We start from the raw sequence: 21063 nt of genomic DNA on the forward strand, positions 1-21063 counted from the left end.
TGCCTGATGGCACAGCTGCGTGAGGTTTTATCTGAGCTGGACTCTGCCTGTCCCTCCCATGCTGCCCGTGGAGGGAGAGAGAAGTTGGGACCCCCAAGTCAGGCAGCACATAAGTGGCTGAGCAGTCCCCTCTGCCTGAGGCCTCAGCCTCCAAGTCTGTCATCAGAGAGGGTTGTGCTGCCAGGTCCCTCAGCCTCCCCCCATGTCCTACTACTCTGGAGCCCAGAGCCCATCCTAGGTCCAAGTCCTGTTTTCTCTGCATGCCCCGCCCCCTCTGGGGACCTGGCAGTAGTGCCACATGAGAAGGGCAGGGCATAGGGGGCTAGTCAGTCTAGGGGGCTCTGTCTGATGGACTCTGGCTGTCTGCCTTCCAGGGGAATGAGATCAACCTTGAGAAGAGGACTGAGGAGCAGCTGTGGCACTCCCTGCAGGGGAGGGGAAGGAGGTGGAAATCAGAAACCCTCTGGGGAGAACAGTTTCTGGCTCCACCCCTTGTATCTTACATTGAGTGGAAGATTTTGGTAGAAGTCGAGACCCATCCAGTTGGCGCGTGGGTTGAGGGGAGGATGGCATCAAGGATATCTTCCTGGAGGAGGGGCTGATTATTCCCATTCTGAGAACAGGTAGATCCTGGATGGAACTGGAGGGAAGGAGCGTTCCCAGGACTGGTCCTCTGCCCCAGTCCTCACCCCCCACAAGGCCCCTGCAGCATCCCCCACCCAGGCCCTGTCTGCATCCTCTCCTTCCCTCTGGTCCCAGGAATACCGAGTCATGAGGGAGATCCTGCTGCTCCAGGTCGCTGCAAAGAATTATAACAAGACCCCAAGGAGTGATTTGGGGCCTGGTTCCAGGACATGGAGCTGCTCAACGAGAATGAGTGAGGCCGGGCAGGAGTTGGGTGAGGGCAGGGGTGGATTCTCCCTGTTGGCCAGTCCAGAGAGCCTGTCTCAGTGGCCCCCTGGTCAGCCCCAGGCCTTATGGCATGGCGACCTCTGGGACACCCAGACCCCAACTGCTGAGGTTTCTTTTGACCAAATTTTAGGAACTTTTAGTTTTCTAGTTGAATCTCTGGAATTGCATCAGCTCTAAGTGGGGAAACCAATGTAAAAAGATCAAAACATGCATGTGGAGAGGACAAGGCCCGAGGAAGATCATTTGAAAATGGACTAAAGGCAGGCAGGACTTTCCCTCCTGAGACCCCTCTAGGGGCTCCGTGTTCACCCCTAACCTGGATTTGAATCCTGCTGGGATCCCTGTACAGGACTCTGAATTCATTTTCCTGCTTGATTTGTATCCAGGAGGAACGATTTCTGATGCAGCTTTTAAGGCTACTGTTGGGCCTTGTTACATAAACATGACTGCTCCCTGTGAACTAGGATTTTCAGCACCCCTGCCTTCCTTATGCAATTCCCTTTAGGGCAGAAATTCCCTAGAAGGCCCCCAGTCTCCTCCCTGGCTTGGCCTGATGGAGCCCGAGTGAGCTCTGCTTTGCCAGGATAAGGGACCATAATCCTGGCCAGTCAGTGACCCCACATTGTCCCTTGCTGTCCAAGGTGAATTCTGAGCTCGTGTCCTTCTGAGGTCCAAGGTCTTGGGCAATCCTCCAGTTTACACACTCAGTGTTGGTGTTCTGAACTCGTCCAAATGGGGTAATTGGGCCCAAGTCATTAAAGTGTGTCACCCCTGGGTGGCTGTGTTTTTTTCCCCAGTCTTGTGCTGTGGTTACATTACAACCAGCTGCTAGGGTGTGAACCCTGTTTGGAGCTTTGAAAGATGAGGCATGACAGGGGTGTTGGGAGGAACAACCCTGTCATCAACACACCCGTGGCATTCCAGCAAGGAATGCCACGGAACTGATGATCCATGGTGGTGCATGAACACAGCCTTACCAATTAAAATACTGAAATGCTCCCCATCTGGTGGTGAATAGACACTGCTCTGATCTCACACCAAGAACCCGACCCATGACTAGCAGCTTTCAAAGGGTTACCAAGTGGCATTTTGAACCTCTTCCCTTGGGAACACCCTGTAAGACAAGGGACAGATGAATCGCTTGGTACTTGTGTGTTATCGCCTCCTTTCTGATGGCTGCAAGTGTCACCGAGACACACAGGCTGGACTCTGCCAGGGAAGCCTTCTCAGGACAGCCAGAAGCTGAGGATGAATTCTGGTTCCTGGCATCCCAGGCCCTTCCTGACATGGCACAGGCACCTAGGAAAATGATTTGGTAATGGAAAGACTGGGAAGGCCGTACTTTCCCTCCAAAGAGAAAGAGAAGTGCCAACAGTGAAAGCTTGATCCCTCAAATAGACAATGAAATCCCAACAAGCAGTGGGTTCTTGTCAGATTACTGATGCTGAAAAGGCCTCTTTTGATAATAGCACGATCCCCCAGCTGCCATGTCCATCTTCATGAATCAAATTTCCAACACATATGGATCTAAAAAACTGAGGGAAATCTGGTATTTCCTTAGATGCAACACTGCATTAGCATGCAACAAAGAACATAAAAATGGAGACCTAGAAGTAAATACCTAATTTGAGTACATAGGCATCAAAGTGCTTTTGAAACAATATTTTGGAATCTATTGGAATATTACACAAAAAGAATAATCCACTTTTAGTACGTTTTACTGTGACTGTGAGGGGAAAAACTGAATCATCCCGTGACGTTGGTAACTCGCTGCTGACTTGAAAGTAAAAATAAATGATGTACATAGAAAAAGAAAATGAGAGAACAGCATGAAAAAAGAAGATCTTTCTCTCCTCACCTGAAACTCAACCTCTCACCTCAGAAAGAAACCGCTGTCTATATTTTCTATGTCACACAGCAGAGTTTAATAAAAGAAACGTATTGGTATGTTTTAAAGTTTCAAGAGCTCAAAGCAAGGAAGCATTAGGGACGCACCCATGAGACCTCACTGAGGTGCCTGCTCCATTTCATCTGCTGTCAGGACGTCCTTCTTGGCCCTTCGTTTTCTCTGCCTCGCTAGCAAGTCTGTCCGCCATCAGTGCTACCACCAGTCTCTCTCTTGTGCTCCTCACTGCCCTTTCCTCCTTCCTGATACCTTCCACAGTCACCAGAAATTGTTGGCAGTGAAGCTGTGGAATGCCCAGATCAGCTCCTGGAATCATCTCTGTCAAATCTGAAGACCGGCAGGAGTGGGCATGGGACCTGGAGTGCAGACCACCTGCGAGCACACCTGGCAGGGATTCACCTGTGTGACTAGGTGCAAGTTTTTGCAACGCTTTGGCAAGATTGAAAGGACTTACCAGTTGTCCTGCACTGCTGCAGGCCTGGAGTCCTTGCAGTCTCTCGGGCCAGCAGACCTTGTGGGGCTGGTCCAAGGTGTCCTCCCAGAGACCCGTCACTGCTAGGATGGGATGGGAGTCTAGTAACCCATCCCTTGACTATGTCACTGGACATCCTAAAAGGGATGGAGGTGCTTAAACCAGGCTTTGGTTTGGACTGGTTCCCACAGTCACGCTGCTTCCTCTGTGAAGACATGACTATCATCCTTCTTTTCCTCTTACCCTACAAAAATAAATCATGAAATTGGGTCAAATGACAAAGGAAGCCTGCCATTTTAGGACAATTATCATGGCTGTTTTGTACTTCCACCCTCCCTCTATCCTCTGGGGATCTGACCTGTGTCCTGGGATGTCATCAGGCAGATTTGCATCAAGAACAGAAAGCTCCAGGTCAAAACTCAAGGCTACTCCAGATCATTTCTCTCCCTCCATCCTGTTAACACCCTCTCCTTGTTTGAGTGTGTTTCTATTCCTTTCTTGTCCTTGTCACTCTCAACTGTACAAGTCCTGGCACTCACTCTCAGGACAGTCGGTCCCCAATCTTTTACTAAATCCCAAATCCCACCATTTCTGTGTTTTCTGACTACTCATTTGCTTAATCCATTGACCACTCGGTGTTCATAGAAGTCAAATCAATAGTGACATTGTCAACCAGCCCTTGTTAGCGACTTACTCCCACATCCCAGATGTTCACATAATCCAAATGGTTATGTTCAAAGTAAATAATTCAGAAAACATATTCACTCACCACAAATTCCCGATATCTAATACTTTTATTCAAACACTCTACAGTGGATACCTGTCCCTCAAGATCAGAAGTAATGCCAGATCACCGATCCTCACCTTAATTTCCTCCTACCCCTATCAATCCTGGATTCCATGGACTATGAACTCAATAATTTCCTTGGAATAATAAAAAATTCCTTACCACTTAGTTATGTTGCAAACCTCCAAACCCAGAAGATCCCGATTATCTGCCATGCCGCAGCTACTGCTGGTCTTATAACAAGCTGAAGAAAAAGCAGGAAACATGATCTTTTGGTACCACTGTAATTACAAAACCATCTGCATCAACTGGGAAGCACTCATAATGCCTGAAAATTTTGTTCTCTTTTTTTGTGTTGGGTCAATAACAAAAAGAAAATTCAATTAAAAAATGGACAAGGGACCAGAATAGACTTTTTCCAAAGAAGACATACAAGTGGCCAATAGGTGTATGAAAAGGTGTTTGGCATCACTAATCAGGGAATGCAAATCAAAACCACAATGAGCTATCACTTCACACCTGTTAAGATGGCGATTATCAAAAAAACTAAAGATGGCAAATGTTGGTGAGGATGTGGAGAAAAGAAACCCTTGTGGGAATGTAAACTAGTACAGCCATTATGGAAAACAGTATGGAGCTTCCTCCAAAAATGAAAACTAACATATGATCCAGCAATCCCACTTCTAGCATATACCCACAGCAATTGAAATCAGGGTCTCAGAGAGATACCTGCTCTCTAATGTTCATTGCAGCTAATTTACAATAACCAAGACACTGAAGTAGCCTAAATGTCACTGACGAATGAAAGGATAAAGAAATGGAATATTAGTCAACCTTGAAAAAAAGCAATTCCTGCCATTTTTGACAACATGGATGGACCTGGTAGACATTATGCTAAGTGAAATAAGGCAGACAGAGAAAGGCAAATACTTATATGTGGAATCTAAAATAGTTAAACGCATACAAGCAGAGATTAGAATGGTGGTTGCCAGGGGATGGGAGGATGGAGAATTTGGGATCTGACGGTCAAAGTATACAAAGTTTCAGTTATCAAGATAAATAAGTTCTGGAGGTGTAGGCTACGGCATAGTGCCTACAGGTAACAAGACTGTACTGCATACATCACATTTGCTAATACAGTAGATATTAAGAGTTCTTACCACAGAATAATAGTAATAAAGGAGGTGAGAGAAAACTTTGGGAATTGATGGATATGTTTGTGGCCTTGATGGCGGTGACAGTCTCAAGGGTGTATACTTATGTCCAAATTCATCAAGCTGTGTATGAAAAAGTATGACATCATCGTTGATTCTTCTGCATCTTGAAATATGCCAAGTTCTCATCACATGAGAAAATTTTGTAACTATATATGGGGACAGATGTTAACTGGACTTATTGTGCTGATCATTTCAACATATATTCAAACATTGAATCATTAAGTTGTACCTCTGAAACTAATATAATGTTGTATGTCAACTTTACCTCAATTAAAAAAACACAACAGACAAAATGATTTGAATATTGTAAATGAGTTCAGTGAATCCCTGAAACTGCCCCATTCCCATATGGGAGTTACAGGAAGCAGAGAGGATGAAGTAAGATGGAAGAAAGTTGTACAAAACACTATTCAAATTAAAATCATTTGAGTTGCTATCAGCTCCTTGTGGCAGAGTTCTGTGAGCCCTGATCTTCTTTCACATTTATCTTGGAAAAGTATACTTTCAGACACAACCCATGAAAGTTCATCATTTGCTCTAATACGAAAATCTCAACTTAATAAATAAAACCAAAAGCATCCCTTATGTATGAATAAAGTTAGTGAACTTTACAGAGAAAAGAGCATATTTGCACAATCTCAATAAAGGAAACAGAAGAACTGAATGATGATCGAGTCTCAGTCAAGCTTATCTTTGAAAGCCAGTGAAACCAGGATATCTTTTCAAGGATGTGTGTAGAGCTGTCAGCCTTGGAAGATAGAAATAGTGGCCTCCTCTGGAACAAAGGGCAGGCTTGCTTACTGCCCAATATAATAGAAATAACACCCCTCCCTGGGGCAAAGGTCAGCAGACTTCCTGTCCATTATCAAAGATTTGAGTTCCTTAAGCTCTGAGCTCTTGCAACCCTCTGCATGTCAGCTGGCTCACTGTGTATCACCCTGTAGGAAGTGGGATTTAGTGAACCAGTGCAAATGCTGATACTCAGGCCACTGTTATTGCTGTGTCGTTAAGTCCTTTGTCTCTGACCCATGGGTCTAGTTTCTTTTGCCAGCATCTATAAGACCATGGTAGGCTGACTTATTAGCTTGCAGGTAAGGTAAAATATCATACCTTTCACGGTTCCTGACAAGCCCTTAATGTAACCAGTACTCTTAGGAACAGAGAGCTATCCAGAACAATATGTATGGATATTCTTCATCGATGACTTCATACAACCAAAACTTTAATAAGTCTCTCTGATCTCTTTTATTTCTACCCCAAGTAGAAGGAGAGGCACCAAACTATTACAGACCTAGGGCTTGTGCAAGCCACCTGGAGACCTAGTGACCAGAAACTTCCCATGGGGAGCAAAGACAGATGGGCATATTTCCAAAATGGACCCATATGCCTCCTTATCATCCAAAAGACAGTACATTATCTTAATTTATGATGATTTCATTCATTAAAATCTTGTGATGGGCCAAAGATACATATCTAAGAGGAGTGAGACACATGGCAGTTGTAAGCAGATTAACACATTTGGTGAATATCAAACTCTGAACTAAACTTAGTGGTCTAATCAATTATAAGGTACGACAAATTTAATTAGGTCAATTAAATGATATTTAATGGTATGCCTGAATATTACTCTGCAATAATGAACAAGAAACTCATGTAAATAACTATAATTGGTCTTACTTTAAAATATGATAGTCAAGACTGTTTGAGATAAGCTGGAGAGAAGGAAGGGGGGAAATAGATAAAAGTTAGCTGCTCTGAAACCACTCTCAAAACCCTTGGATCTACATGTAACCCAGGAGATCGAGGCAGATGGCTGTGTGCCTAGATCCTCCTGCACTGTGGTTCTCAGGGATGTCACGGGGCTGAAGCAGCTTCCTGAATCATGTTTACACATCCATGTGTACAATACCCCTGACCATGGGGATGAAACACCATTCAATCATCCCTTACACCCCTCTAATTAACAATTAGATTTCAGAATCGTTGTATCATTACATGATAATTTATTCTTCAAACCTGTAGGATGCCGAGGTAAAAGAAAATCAAATTTCAATGGCTTCTTTTCTTTGAAGGACCAAGATGTTCGTTCACACTTGGAATCTGGATTAGAGGATAAATCCATCATATCAAAGGAAACAAGTTAAGAAATGGACAGAGGGATATTTCATTCATATATACACAGTTTGCACTGTGGCAAAAATAGAGTTATATTTTAAAAAATTAGAATTTTTTGAAATTTTAGAGATTTTAAAGACTTTGTTCTGTTTATACTCCCTTTGGTTTACCAAATCAAACTCACTCTTTAATGGGCATCTAGCATTGAGTGATAATAACAGCAGCTTTTTTAAATTCTTATTTTTCCCAGGTCAAACACCAAGGGTAGAGGTCTTCAAGAGATCAAGTCTAATCTACCTACGGGTGTGGCAGGCTTACCTATGGATGTTCAAGCCAGACATTCCCAGAAGAACTACATCTCTTCACCCATAGGTGAGTTTTTACTAGTAATCACAGAAACTTAAGGATATCAAAGGAAATTTTTTATTAAGAACCCAAGTTATAGATTCCTCTCTTAGGTTCATTACTTTGAATTTTTGACTCAAATCATATCTATCAATTGGACCATGTTCAATTCTATGATCTTTAGAAGATGCAGCCTACAGCTGAAGAGAAACAGATACAACACCAATATCTTATCCTCTCTAGCCAAACTGAGAGCCCCTGGAGTCAGCAGTTTTCAAGAAAAGAAGAAGTCATCCGTCTTTGGAAGAGAGACAGTAGAAGCTACTCAAACATTCAACTTTAAATTGTTAACATGACTTGTTAGAATGTGATGGAGCACACCTTCTAAGTTTCATGATTTTTCTCCACAATATTGAGATGGATGACCTTGAAGTCCAGTTTCCCCATAAATGTATTTATTCAATGATAAAATTAATTTCCCTATAATTACCATGAAAATCTTATGTCATAGTCTCTGACTAAAAGGAAACAAAGCAAATTGAGCAGTTGAATAGCAGTGTAATTAATTCCACACAAGGATCTTACGGCAGCATTATGTATAATAGTGAAACTGGATGTAATCCCATTTCTATCAAAGAAGAAGTAAACAGATTATGGTATTCCTGTTCTTTGGAATACCTCTAAAACATCTAACATGGTACGTTAGAATGATGTGCACTGATAAGGGGAGACGTCTTTGATATATGATTTGGGAAACAGCAAATAGCAAAACGATGTAGTTATGTAATTTATGTTAAAAAACTTTACGTGTATTTATAAATTCATAGGAAATTTCCAGAAGAATAAACCCCACCCTGTTAACAGTAGTGGCTTCTGAGTAGGGGAGTGAGTTTTCAGGGAAGGGGATGAAAGGGGTGGGTTTCACTTTATACAGATCTGTGTACTGTGACTTTTTTTACAATATGTATTTCTTTCATAATTAGAAAAATGAATGATATGACCATTTGGTGCAGGACAACAGCATTATGTTCACCAGTCTCTGTGCTGTATGTTACTGCACAGCACGGACTGTAGGAAAAAGCCCAGAGGAGCAATGAAGACAAAGAAGACACGACACCTGCAAAAAGTCAGTGAAGTATTTCTACACAACAAACCTTCCAGGTGAGTGACGGTCAGTATCTTCCACTGCTCCAGCTCTCGCAAGAAACCTAGTACCTTCCCAGGGTAAGCTGGAGGACCACGGCCCACTAGTCCACTCCCTGCCCAGGGCCTGTTTGTGCAGGGTGACTGCCATCAAGCAGACAGTGGACTCAGGATGGGGCCTGTGTCTTTGGGGAGGCTGGTAGAGAGGCACAAAGTCGAACACCAGCTAAGGGCACACACCTGAGAGGTGGAGTTCCAGGTGGAGACTCAAAATGTACCAAGACACTGCATGAAGGAAGCTACTCCACCTCCCTGAGCCTCAGTGTCCCCCCCTGTAAAATGGGAATCACAGGCCTACTTCACAGAGCTGTTGGGGAAGATACATAAAAGTGCCTGTGACAGTCAGTGTCCACATTATTAACAAAGTCGTCTCCAACTTCAGAATAATTGATGAAAAGAGTAATGTTGATGAGACCAAAGACGAGATACCCAGCTTCATAACAGCCCCAGCAGCATGAGAATGAGAGGAGCTCCGAGTAAGCAGGGTTCTTCACAGCTCTACTGGAGAGGATGAACATGGGCTACACCAGGATAAGTCGCTGTTGTACAGTGACTCGTGTAGTGAGGGTGGGTCCCTAAAGACACTGTGAAATACAGTTACACACAGTGGCTCCTAGGAAACAACTAAAAGCAATCAATGCAGCAGATAGGAATAGGAAGGCGGCGAGCAGAGGAGGGTCAGAGCCACAAAATCTGAAGGAAGACACTGAACCACAAGAGCCTAGCTCTGTCAACAGCTTCTGTGGTTGCACCAGGAGATCAAACGTCTGAGACAGCCATTGTGGGGACTGCTGGGAGCACAGTGGTCACTGCGGCCACACCCCAACAGCAGTGCATCGGAGCACACACACCCTGAGATTTTCCTCTCCATTAATCCTTGTTTTAAGATGATGAGGGCCGGCCCCGTGGCTTAGCAGTTAAGTGCTCGCGCTCCTCTGCTGGTGGCCCAGGTTCGGATCCTGGGCGCGCACCAACACACTGCTTCTCCAGCCATGCTGAGGCCGCGTCCCACATACAGCAACTAGAAGGATGTGCAGCTATGACATACAACTATCCACTGGGGCTTTGGGGGGAAAATAAATAAATAAATAAAATCTTTAAAAAAAAAAAAGGGCCAGCCCCGTGGCTTAGCGGTTGGGTGCGCGCACTCTGCTGCTGGCAGCCCGGGTTCGGATCCCGGGCACGCACCGCTTCTCCAGCCATGCTGAGGCCACGTCCCACATACAGCAGCTAGAAGGATGTGCAGCTATGACAGACAACTATCTACTGGGGCTTTGGGGGGAAAAAAATAAATAAATAAAATCTAAAAAAATAAAATAAGATGATGAATATCCTCATGTTACAATGTCTCTTTCCAACCCTTGTGGACGAGTGTAATCAGAACCCCCTGAAGAAGGCACAGGCCAGAATAGGATGGAACACTGGGGGCTGAGGGAGTGGCGCTGCACCTGACCACACAGACTATCACCCGGGCCTATTGAACACGAGAGAAGAACCCAAGGATGTAGTCTAATGAGAATTCCCCATCTTGCCACATTCAGAGACACTACAGAGTTTCTCTTCCGTTCTTTACAAAAATGTCAAGGAATTCATGCGTCATTAATTCATAAAGAGGCAAATTCTTGACAAAGTGACAGAGTCCAGATTCCATGACCAGGTTTTTCAGTTGTTTTGATAATATCCCACATTCAGGAATCAGAAATGTAACCTATTGGGATGTGTAATATAAACAAGAACTTTTTTTGATGTAGATCAACGCCCAGATTTTTAGAGATGACATAAATCATGAAAGCTGCTAACCATTCCTCCACAGGTTTCAATAAGACTTTTAAGTTAATTTACCAATCTCAGGAAAAAAGAATTTGGCAATTCAAGTTTTTTGTTTCTGCATTCAAGCGTACAGTACAGGCAAGAGAATGAGCAGAAAAAAATTAACAAGAAGGTCTTGTGCCTGCCCGGTGGCTTAGCGGTTAAGTGTGCACGCTCTGCTATTGGTGGCCCGGGTTCGGATCCGGGCACACACCGATGCACCGCTTGTCTGGCCATGCTGAGGCCACGTCCCACATACAGCAACTAGAAGGATGTGCAACTATGACATACAACTATCTACTGGGGCTTTGGGGAAAAAAAAGGAGGAGGATTGGCAGTAGATGTTAGCTCAGAGCCGGTCTTCCTCAGCAAAAAGAGGAAGATTAGCATGGATGTTAACTCAGGGCTGATCTTCCTCAAAAAACAAAAGAAAAAAACAAGGTCTTGGTTGCATTTCATCTTTTGCAAATAAGCAGGATATTTTATGCTCTGTTCCTTTCACTACTGTAAACAATTTTTAAAGAATATGGTACATCTGACTATCCCTGGGTGTGTTTATCCTGGAACCTTGCCAGAATCCAAAGCAGAGATGTTAAAGCTGATGGGTTTCAAATGCTGCCCAAGTGCTGTCTACCTTGAACATCCCTCTCCCAAAGCTGGACCACCAGTCTCTTCCTGAGGGATCAGAGTCGTCACCCGTGTCCCTGAGAGACTGGCCACTCAGGCCTGAGCTGAGATTAGGCTATCAATCTAAATGGCAAAATGCTTAAGCTATTTTCATCTTAAGGATGCTGTTTCAGAGGCCCCTGCACTGGAAGGTGTTGGTGAAAATGTTCTATTAGATACTTGCCTGGGAATTGGGTTGTTCTCCGATGCTCTTGGCGGATCCTGGGGAAACCAATGATTAACCTGATGGATGCCTCAACTTCCAAATCTGCGAAAAAGTCAAGCAACAGCCACTGTTACCACCCTGCAAAGCTCTTAAGTTGTGCTTGCAAGAGGGGCCACAAGGGCGAATTTCTCCCAAAAGCTGATGAAATGATGGCACTTTGGCTGCAGAAGGCAGAGGGCAGCAGGCAGAGGAAAGTTTCTGGGATGTCAAACTAGTTCCCATAAGCACTTTAGAGAAGCACCTGGCCCTGGACTAGGTAGGAGGCTGTGGAAAGACCCACAGACATGCAGGTGGGAGGAGGAATCAAGCAACGGAGGGAGGCGGTGTGGAATAGACGTGAGTCCGGCTTCAATTTTGGACAAAAGCAGTTGCACGATGCAGGCCCGCGGCTGCCCATGCAGCCGCCACACCCTCCTAACTCCTTGGTCCTTCTCGTCCCATCACATCCCTCTGAGACTCAGTCCACGTGGAGCAGGTGCAGGACCACAGTGCAGAGCACACCTCCTTGCTCCTCCCCTCAGGACTAGGCACTGCCCCGTGCCCAGAGCATCCCGGGAGTTGTAGTCCTGTAGTCCTGCAAGCTCCCAGCCGGGAGCGGTTGAGAAACAAAAGCTCCCAGCATACACTGCTAGGGGCCCCAACTCCCTCCTTGTCCCTCCACCCCTGGGCCCCACTCCTCTCCTTGTCCACCCCACCCTCTATCATGCCTCTTCTCTCTACCATGCCCACCCTCCATGCCCTGCCCACCGCCTGGAGTATGCGCAGCGTGGTTGGGCTGCATCCCTTGAGGCCGGTACTCAGGTAGGGCTGGGGCTCACCAGCCTGGCTGTTGCTGAGGATGCTTGCAGCCCTCCTTGAAGCTCCCTGGCCAGTATTTGAAATGTAAATTCAATATCTAAAATGGAAATACCGGGTGACTGGGATCCTGGAATTTGCCTTTTCAAGGCCACTTGTCCTACTATCCCCTCCATCCCTCCAGGCTGCCATGATCCTCCCTCTGGACCCTGTGGTCAGGGTCGCTGCAGAGATCCTCCCTTTGGACCCCGCCTGCCTGAAGGGCCCATACCTTGGTCAGGCATCTTAGAAGGACTGCCGTGAGCCATGTCATAAAAAGGAGAAAACATCACATTGGACAGCCCCAATTCCTGCATATACAGACGGGAAACTTAGGTGCACTGGTAAGTGACTCCTAAGCCACTTCAGGGGACCACACGCACGCCCCTTCTCCAACGCTGCACACAGGCTTGTTCACTGGACTTCCTTATCCCAGTGTGGACCTCGTGGCCTCATTAACACAGGCAACAGCACTGAAACTTCCCGTTGGTCCTTCCCACAATGTCAGGGAAGTTTTTGTAGGAAGGTAATATTCAATTTCTGCTCTACTATAGGGCTGGCTCCTTGGCAACCAGTTTTAATATCCCTTTTTAAATATAACCTCAGAATCACAAAATAATTAAGCAAAATAATTTGTTGCTGTTGGGGGTTATGGTGATAACTCTCTGAAGTTATTTTTCCATTTAGCTACTCTGACTCCAAATACTACAGCACCACATGCTTATCAGACTGGTGGATGCACAGGTCCACTTCTTTGCAGAGAGGATGCACAACAGCAGAATATCCGTGGCCCGACTTTCTGGAGCATCAGTATTACTACAAGATTTAGAAAAAGCAAAGTTAGGTCATTTCCAAGGTAAGGAATTAAAAACTTAAAACTAAGATGAGGTGGGAAAGTCATATACCATTAATAGTTGTCAGTAATCTGTGCCTGAAATGTCAGACTGTCTCTGAGACCCTATTTCCCATTGTTTTAAATAGAAAAAATTAGAAGGCATAGCAAATCTATCGAAAAATCCTACCAATTTCCTAAGTCACGATATGACACTTAGACATAAGTTATGAACATCATTGCTCCTTGTTTTCTTCCTCATTCAACCCAGTCCCACAGGTCTTGAGTGATTGCTGTGAACACTGCACTGTGCTAGATGTCAAGGCCTTGGTGAGCATAATTGTGGGGGTGGACGTTGATGGAAAAAGATTGCATCATAAAAACTCAAAGCCATGCCACTTGCCAAATTGAGGCAAAAATGGAAAGACCTAGGGCGCCAAGGAAGGGTGAGGGCATTAATAGATACTTGGGAGTATTAAAATCCATCTAATGGTGTCATGAGTGAATGTGTTCCACTTTAAAACAAAACTCAGCTGTTGTTCTCAGATATTGAGTTTATCTTTGTGCAAATATGCAGGATTTAAAGTGTTTATTGATGTATAACATGCATACAGAAATATATGCAGAGGTCATCCGTGTAAACCTCAAAAAATTATTACAAAGTCAACACACTTGTGTGACCAAGAACTAGCACCAGCTTCATTCAGGCCCCGACAATCCCTTTCTCCCTCCTTCCTCCCCAAAGGTAACCAATATCTTACCAGCAAACACTGTATATCGAGTTTGTCTTCTTATACAAGTGTTTTATTACAGGAAAATTTAAACAATATACAAAATAAACAAAATAGCATAGTAGGCCCATCACCCAACTTCAACAACTATTAATCATCTGCCATTTTTGTTTTATCCAGACTCCATCCCATTCTCACCTCAGTTTATTATTCTTTTAGTCCTTTTTGCGTGTGTGGGGAGGTAAGATGTACACACACTGAAAGGCACAAATCTCAATCGTACAGTTTTAGCAAATAAACATGCCCATATAACCTTCACCCCTTTAAGAATAATGTATTTCCTTCACCCCCAGAAAACTCCTTCCTGTTCCTTCCCAGGCAATTTTTTCCTTCCCCTGAGGCAACCACTGTTCTGTTTTTTTCACCATAGGTTCATCTTGGCAGAAATCAGCCCACATGTATTGTTTTCTGTCTAGCTTGCATCCCTCGGCACGAGGTAGATGAGATTCACCCAGCACGTGTGTGTCAGCGTTTGCTCCTCAGCACGGCTGAGGGCGTTCTGCTCTGTGGATGCCCCGAAGTGGGCTCGTCTTCCTCCTGGGGACGTGCAGATCATCTCCTGTGAACATTCTTGTACAAACCCTTTTTGTATGCTGTTTAATTCCTTTATTAGCTTTTAAGTGACACACCTTTGCAGTTTTTAGTGGTTGATCCAGATTACAATATGCATCTTTAACATATCACAGCCTACCTAGACTCAATAGTGCACCAGTTTAATCAATGTAAAATATGGGAGCCTTGCTACAGAACAGTTCCATTTACCTCTGTCTGTCCTTTGTGCTATGTTGTCATAAATTTTACATCTACCCATGTTATAAATCCCACAATACAGTGTTATGATTTTTCTTTAAATAGTCATAGGTCTTTTAAAGAAATTAAGAGAAAAATGTTAAGTATTGGGAGGGAAATGCTTCGAGGATCTGCAAATGTACTGTTTCTTCTCTAAGTTTCACTCACAGTTTTTGCATTCATCAGTCAGTCTTGCCCACAGTAATTATTACTGTGGTGTTCTAGTGGCGATTTTCTATTTCATGCTATCCAGCCGCGTTTATTATTTGGAATTCTGTGAGGAAGATTCCCCCCTCCCTCTCCCTGCCTTCTTCCTGTCTTTCTCTCTTTCTTCTCCCCCCCTTTTTTTCTTTCTTCCTTTCTTATTTAATCTTCTTTATATCAGTATAGACTCATGGATATTTATTTTATTCTCTGGGTAATAATCCAATGCTACCATTATTTATTTTGTTGCTCCCAGTTTTCCAGCTTGAGCCGTTGAGAAGTCTTTAAGATTGATTCCTTTTGGTTTTTTTTTTAAAGATTTTATTTATTTATTTTTTCCCCACAAATCCCCAGTAGATAGTTGTATGTCATAGCTGCACATCTTTCTAGTTGCTGTATGTGGGACGTGGCCTCAGCATGGCCAGAGAAGTGGTGCGCGCCCGGGACCAAACCCAGGCTGCCAGCAGCGGAGCACGCTCACTTAACCGCTAAGCCACAGGGCCAGCCCAGATTGATTCCTTTTGACACATCTCATCATTTTCTGTGGTTTTTTTTGAAAGCACTTTCCTACTTTCTGGCACTACAAGAAGCTCCAGGCTCATATTGTATTTCCCATCCCCAGATTTGAATTAGCCATTTCTCCAAGAAAACCTGGTTCTTTTTATTGAAGAATGATATTTAGAAACCAAAATGTGCGAGCTAGGTGTGACCATTGATACGAGGGTGTCACTGCTTCTAGACCCTCTCAGCAGAGCTTGGAAATGTATGTATGAATGTAAACTGAGGTATACACATCTACCTATCGATATATCAATCTATCAATCAATCTATCTATCTGGATAGATATATTAAAAGAGACATGTATTCATACTGATACTTCCAACTCCAATCCAGCACCACAGAGTTTATTCCAGCATTCTCCTTTTGTTTATTTGTAACTTCTTTCACCAACAGTGAGAAACTTAACTCCAGTTATCTACAATATATTTACTAATGTGTCAACTAGTTTCAGAATCGCTAATCCATACCCTTATGAAAAACAAATTTACCACCTAGAGTACAGTGTTTTTGTACAGTACTTTAGTTTTACAGTATCCCATCAAAACACTGTCTTCCAAAGTTACTTCGGTCAGGACCTTTCATCCCCACCCCTTCTGTGTGGTTATGTCACATGCTTGTAATACAGTGAGGTACATTTGTCACTGCATTCCATCTGAGTTCCCCAGCATCCTGATTGATTTTTAAAATTTGCAGAGTAAAATTCACTCTATGCGGTGTACAGTTGTATGGGTTTTGACAACTTTACGGTCATGTATCCACGTCCACGGTACCACACAGCGCTGTTTCTTTCACTCCCAAAATTCTCTCATACTGTCTCTTTGTAGTCAACCCCTTCCCCCACTCCATTCCTTGGCAACCACTGATCATTTTCCATCCCTGTAATGCTGTCTTTTCTAGAAAGTCATGTAAATGGAATCATATACTATATAGCCTTTTGAATCTGGCTTCCTTCACTTAGAGATATGCATCCAAGATTAATCCTTGTTGTTGTGTGAATCAAGAGTTTATCCTTTTTATTGCCAAGTAGTATTCTAATGTACTGATGCACCACAGTTTCTTTCTCCATTCACCTGATGAAGGACATTTAGTTTGTTGCCGGCTTTTCACAATTATGAATAAAATGGCTATGAAGATTCATGCAAAGAGTTTTGTTTAAACATTAGTTTTCAATTTGCTTCAGTAAATCTCTAGGAGTGGGATATCTGAGTCATATAATAAGTGTATGTTTAACTTTATAAGAACGTGTTAAGTGTTTTCCGAATGCAACTATCACGTAGCATTCCCAGTTCTAGTTGCTCCTAGTCCTCACCAGCACTCTGTAGTTGCAAATTTATTTTTTATTTTAGCCACCTAATAAGTGTGTGGTATCTTATTGTGGCTTCTGCTTCCTTTTTGAAAGTGAGTTCTGCTAAATATAAAATCCTGTGTTGACTTTTGGGTTTTCTTTCTGCACTTGAGAGATGTCATTTTGTTGTTGATTTGTCTCTTTTGTTTTTGATAATATATCATCCATCATTCACATTATTTCTCCCTGTATGTAATGTCTTCCCCTGTACATATGTATTTCCCTGACTGCTTTCAAGATTTCCTTTTATCTTTGGATTTTAGCAGCTTGACTATCATGTGCCCAGGTATGGTTTTATTTTGTATTTTATTTTGTGTGTTTCCTGACTTTCTTGGATCTAAAATTTTAGATTTTTCACCAAATTTTGGAAGTTTTATGCTATTACTCATTGATTTGCCTTTCTGCTTCATTTAATTTTTTGTCTCTCCCCTCTCTGATGGGGACTCACTCATCTCACAGGTCTTAAGGCTGTCTTCATTTTTCTCAAAACTTTTATGTTCTTTTCTTCAGACTGGATAATTTCTATTGCTCTATCTTCATGTTTCTTCTACTGTTTCTAATCTACCAGTAAACTCAAAAATATTTTCTGTATTTCATCTTCCTATTTGGTTCTTTTTTGTAATTTCCATTTCTCTGCTGAATTTCTACATCTGTTCATTCATTATGAGAATATTTTTCTTTACCACCATGATCATCTTTATAAATGCTGTTTTCTCATCCTTGTCTGCTAATAGCAACACCTTGGGAATAGTTTCTACTGCCCACTTTGGTCGTATATGGATTATATTTTCCTATTTCTTCAAATCTCATGATTTTTAAAATTATGTACTAGAAACCATGGATGATAGTTATAGAGACTCTGGATTCTATTGTATCCCTGTGAAGAGTGTTGTTATTTTTCTAGCAGAGAGTTAACTTGGCTGGACTGAAACTCCAATCCTATCTCCTTTACAATGGGCATAGCTGAAATCCTCATTCAGTTCTTTCATCTTCCAACTGCTGTTTTTACACTACGCCCTCTGGGGCCTACCCTGCAGGTGTGTTGTTCAAAGATCTGCCAATTTGCTGTGTGTGTGGGGGGCAGACTTTCATACATATTTTAAGATTTTCCTCTTTGTGGTTCCCTCCCTTCCAGAATTTCTCCCCTAACTTTCCGGCTACTCTGTCAGCCCCAAAATACATCCTCTAACATTACAAGTAATACTATAGTTTTTCCCGTCTGGGCCATGTACAGATTTTGGAATGTTTTGAGGCAAAAAACTCAAGCTTGCAAATATCTCCTGGTAAAATTCCCATGATTCAAGGGAAGACTCCCCTTTAGTTCTGCTTGCCTTTGGAAGAGATTTATGCATACATACATATACACATTTATTATATGTGTATTACATATAGATACATGATTCTATATAAATATATATAATATTTCATGCAGATTTTATCATTGTTATCCGTGAGAGTGTTAGTTCAACAAGCTACTCCACTAGTACTGGAAGCTAGACCTCGGTTTTGTTTCTTTTTTGCCTTTTATATAAATGGAATTATAAAATATATAGCCTTTTGAATATAATTTCTTTTATTCAGCATTATGGTTGTGATATTCATCCATGGTATTGCATGTAGCTAGTGTTAGTTCATTTGTTGAAAATAATTAATGTTGTTAGATGGTCATAAAATATGCATAACATGAAATTGACCACTTTATCCATTTTTAAGTGTACAGTTCAGTGACATTCAGTACATTCACATAACTGTGTAGTGATAACCTCTAACCATCCACAGATCTATTTCCACCTTGCACTGAAACTCTGTGCCCATTAAGCAACAACTCCCTGTTGTCCCTCCCTCTTGACCCTGGGAACCACCATTCTCCTTTCTATTCCTATGAATTTGACTACTCTAAGTACCTTATATGAGTGGAATCATGCAGTATTTTTCCTTTTGTGTCTGGCTTTACTTCACTTAGCATAAAGTCCTCAAGGTTCATCCATGTCATAACATGTGTCAGAATTCCATCCTTTTTAAGGGTGAATGGTATTCCACTGTGTTTTACACAACAATTTTTGTCAACTCATCCATTTATGGACACCTGGCCTGCTTCCAGCTTCTGCTTATTTTGAATAATGCTGTTAAGAACACGGGTGTACGTATATGTCTTTATATATGCGTTCAGTTCTTTTGGGTTTATACCCATATATGGTGTTCTGAGATTCATTTTTTCACATGTGGGAGGGTTCCCCACACCTCCAACAAGCAATTCTGGGAATGCCAGATGGTTGTAAGATAATTCAACTCAATTTGATGCTGTCAACCCAGAGATACATCAGATTCCACAGTTTAAGGGCTCAGTCCTATAAGACTGCACACCCACCCAACCTCACCTCTACTTCAGATGCCAGTTACAAGCCCAGGCTGTTACCTGTACTTCTGACTGAGTGACTGTAAACCAGAGATTCCCACAACATCCTCCTTGGGTTTGATTAATTTGCTAGAGTGGCTCACAAAACTCAGAGAAACATTTACTAGATCACCAGTTTATTATAGAAGGATATAACTCAAGAACAGCCTAATGGAAGTGGTGCATAGGAAAAGGTATGGAGAAGGGGCACAGAGCTTTCATGCCATCTCCAGGTGCACCACTCTCCAAGCACTCCTTGTCATTGCCAATCTGGAAGCTCTCTGAAACTCATTCTATTGGGATTTTTATGGAGGCTCCCTCACGTAGGCATGATCAATTATTAACTCAGTTTCTAGCCTCTCTCCCCTCTCTGGAGGATAAGGGATAGGACTAAAAATTCCAAGCTTCTAATCGGGGCTTGGTCTTTCCGGTGACCAGCCCCCATCCAGGAGCCATCCAGGAGCCCACCCAGAGTTGCCTCAATAGAAGAAATGATTCTCTTAGTGTTCTTATCACTTAGGAAATTACAAGGGTTTTAGGAGCTCTGTGTTAGGGATGGGGTCAAAGACAAATATTACAACAAGAGATGCTCCTAGTGTTCTTATCATTTAGGAAATTACAAGGATTTTAGGAGCTCTGTGCCAGGAACTGGAGACAGAGATCCATAAATATATTTTCTGTTATTTCAGAACCCATAGGTAGAATTTCTAGATCATATGGTAATTCTATTTTTCATTTTTGAAGGAACTGCCATACTGTTTTCCACAGTTTCATATTCTCACCATCCAAGCACAAGGGTTCCAATTTTTCAAAATCCTTGCCAACACTTGTTATTTTCTGATTTTGTGATAATAAAACTATTCTAATGTGTGTGAAGAGGTATCTCAATGTGGTTTTATTTTGCATTTTCCTGATACTTAGTGATGTTGAGCATCTTTTCACGTGTTTACTGGCCATTTTATGTCTTTGGAGAAATGTCTATTCAAGTCCTTTGTGCATTCTTAAATTGGATTGTTTTTTTATTGTTGAGTTGTGGGAGTTCTTTATATATTCTAGATATTAATCCCTTATCAGATATGTGATTTGCAAATATTTTCAACCATTCTGTGGGTTGCCTTTTTACTTTGTTAATAGTATCTTGTGATACAGAAAACTTTTGCATTTTGATGATGTCCAATTTGTTGTTTTTTTTTTGTTGCTTATGTCTTTGGTGTCAGATGAAAGAAATCATTGTTGGCAATGGCATTTGGACCCAATGACATGCAGCTTTTACTCTGTGTTTTCTTCTAAGGATTTTATAGCTTCAGCTCTAATATTAGATCTTTGATCCATTTTGAGTTAATTTTTGTATACGGGGTAAGGTAAGGGTCCAATCTCATTCTTTTGCATGTGGTCATCTAGTTTTCCCATCACTATTTGTTGAAAAACTTATCCTTTCTCCAATGAATGGTCTTTGCACCCTTGTCAAAAATCATTTGACCATATATGCAAAGGTTTATTTCTGGGCTCTCTATACTATTTCATTAGTATATTGTGTGTATTTATGCCAGTACCACACTGTTTTGATTACTTTGTAGTAAGTTTTGAAATCAGGAAGTGTGACTTCTCTAAATTGTTCTTCTTTTTCTACATTCTTTTTGCTATTTAAGGTCCC

The 21063-nt window shown here is 42.4% G+C and overlaps 1 protein-coding gene across 21 annotated transcripts in view; it reads left to right on the plus strand.

Moving 5' to 3' along the window:
* The window catches only part of LOC131402210 (uncharacterized), a 131785-nt gene extending 118467 nt beyond the window's left edge, over nt 1-13318 (plus strand). For 8 of the 21 annotated variants that reach the window (XR_009218386.1, XM_058537076.1, XM_058537071.1 and 5 more), the window contains one exon: nt 760-1708. Coding sequence is in view for 9 of the 21 variants with exons in the window: in XM_058537076.1 (XP_058393059.1) it covers nt 760-1089 (330 nt within the window). In the remaining 12 variants the exon portion in view is untranslated. Of the gene's footprint in view, nt 1-374; nt 1709-7659; nt 7883-8816; nt 8916-12637; nt 13215-13252 lie in introns of those variants that run through there. The other 13 variants (XR_009218385.1, XR_009218374.1, XR_009218377.1 and 10 more) reach the window with 7 other exon arrangements.
* The last annotated feature ends 7745 nt before the right edge of the window (nt 13319-21063 follow it).

Source organism: Diceros bicornis, assembly GCF_020826845.1.
Source record: "Diceros bicornis minor isolate mBicDic1 chromosome 32 unlocalized genomic scaffold, mDicBic1.mat.cur SUPER_32_unloc_2, whole genome shotgun sequence".
In the NCBI taxonomy this organism is placed as follows: Eukaryota; Metazoa; Chordata; class Mammalia; order Perissodactyla; family Rhinocerotidae; genus Diceros; species Diceros bicornis.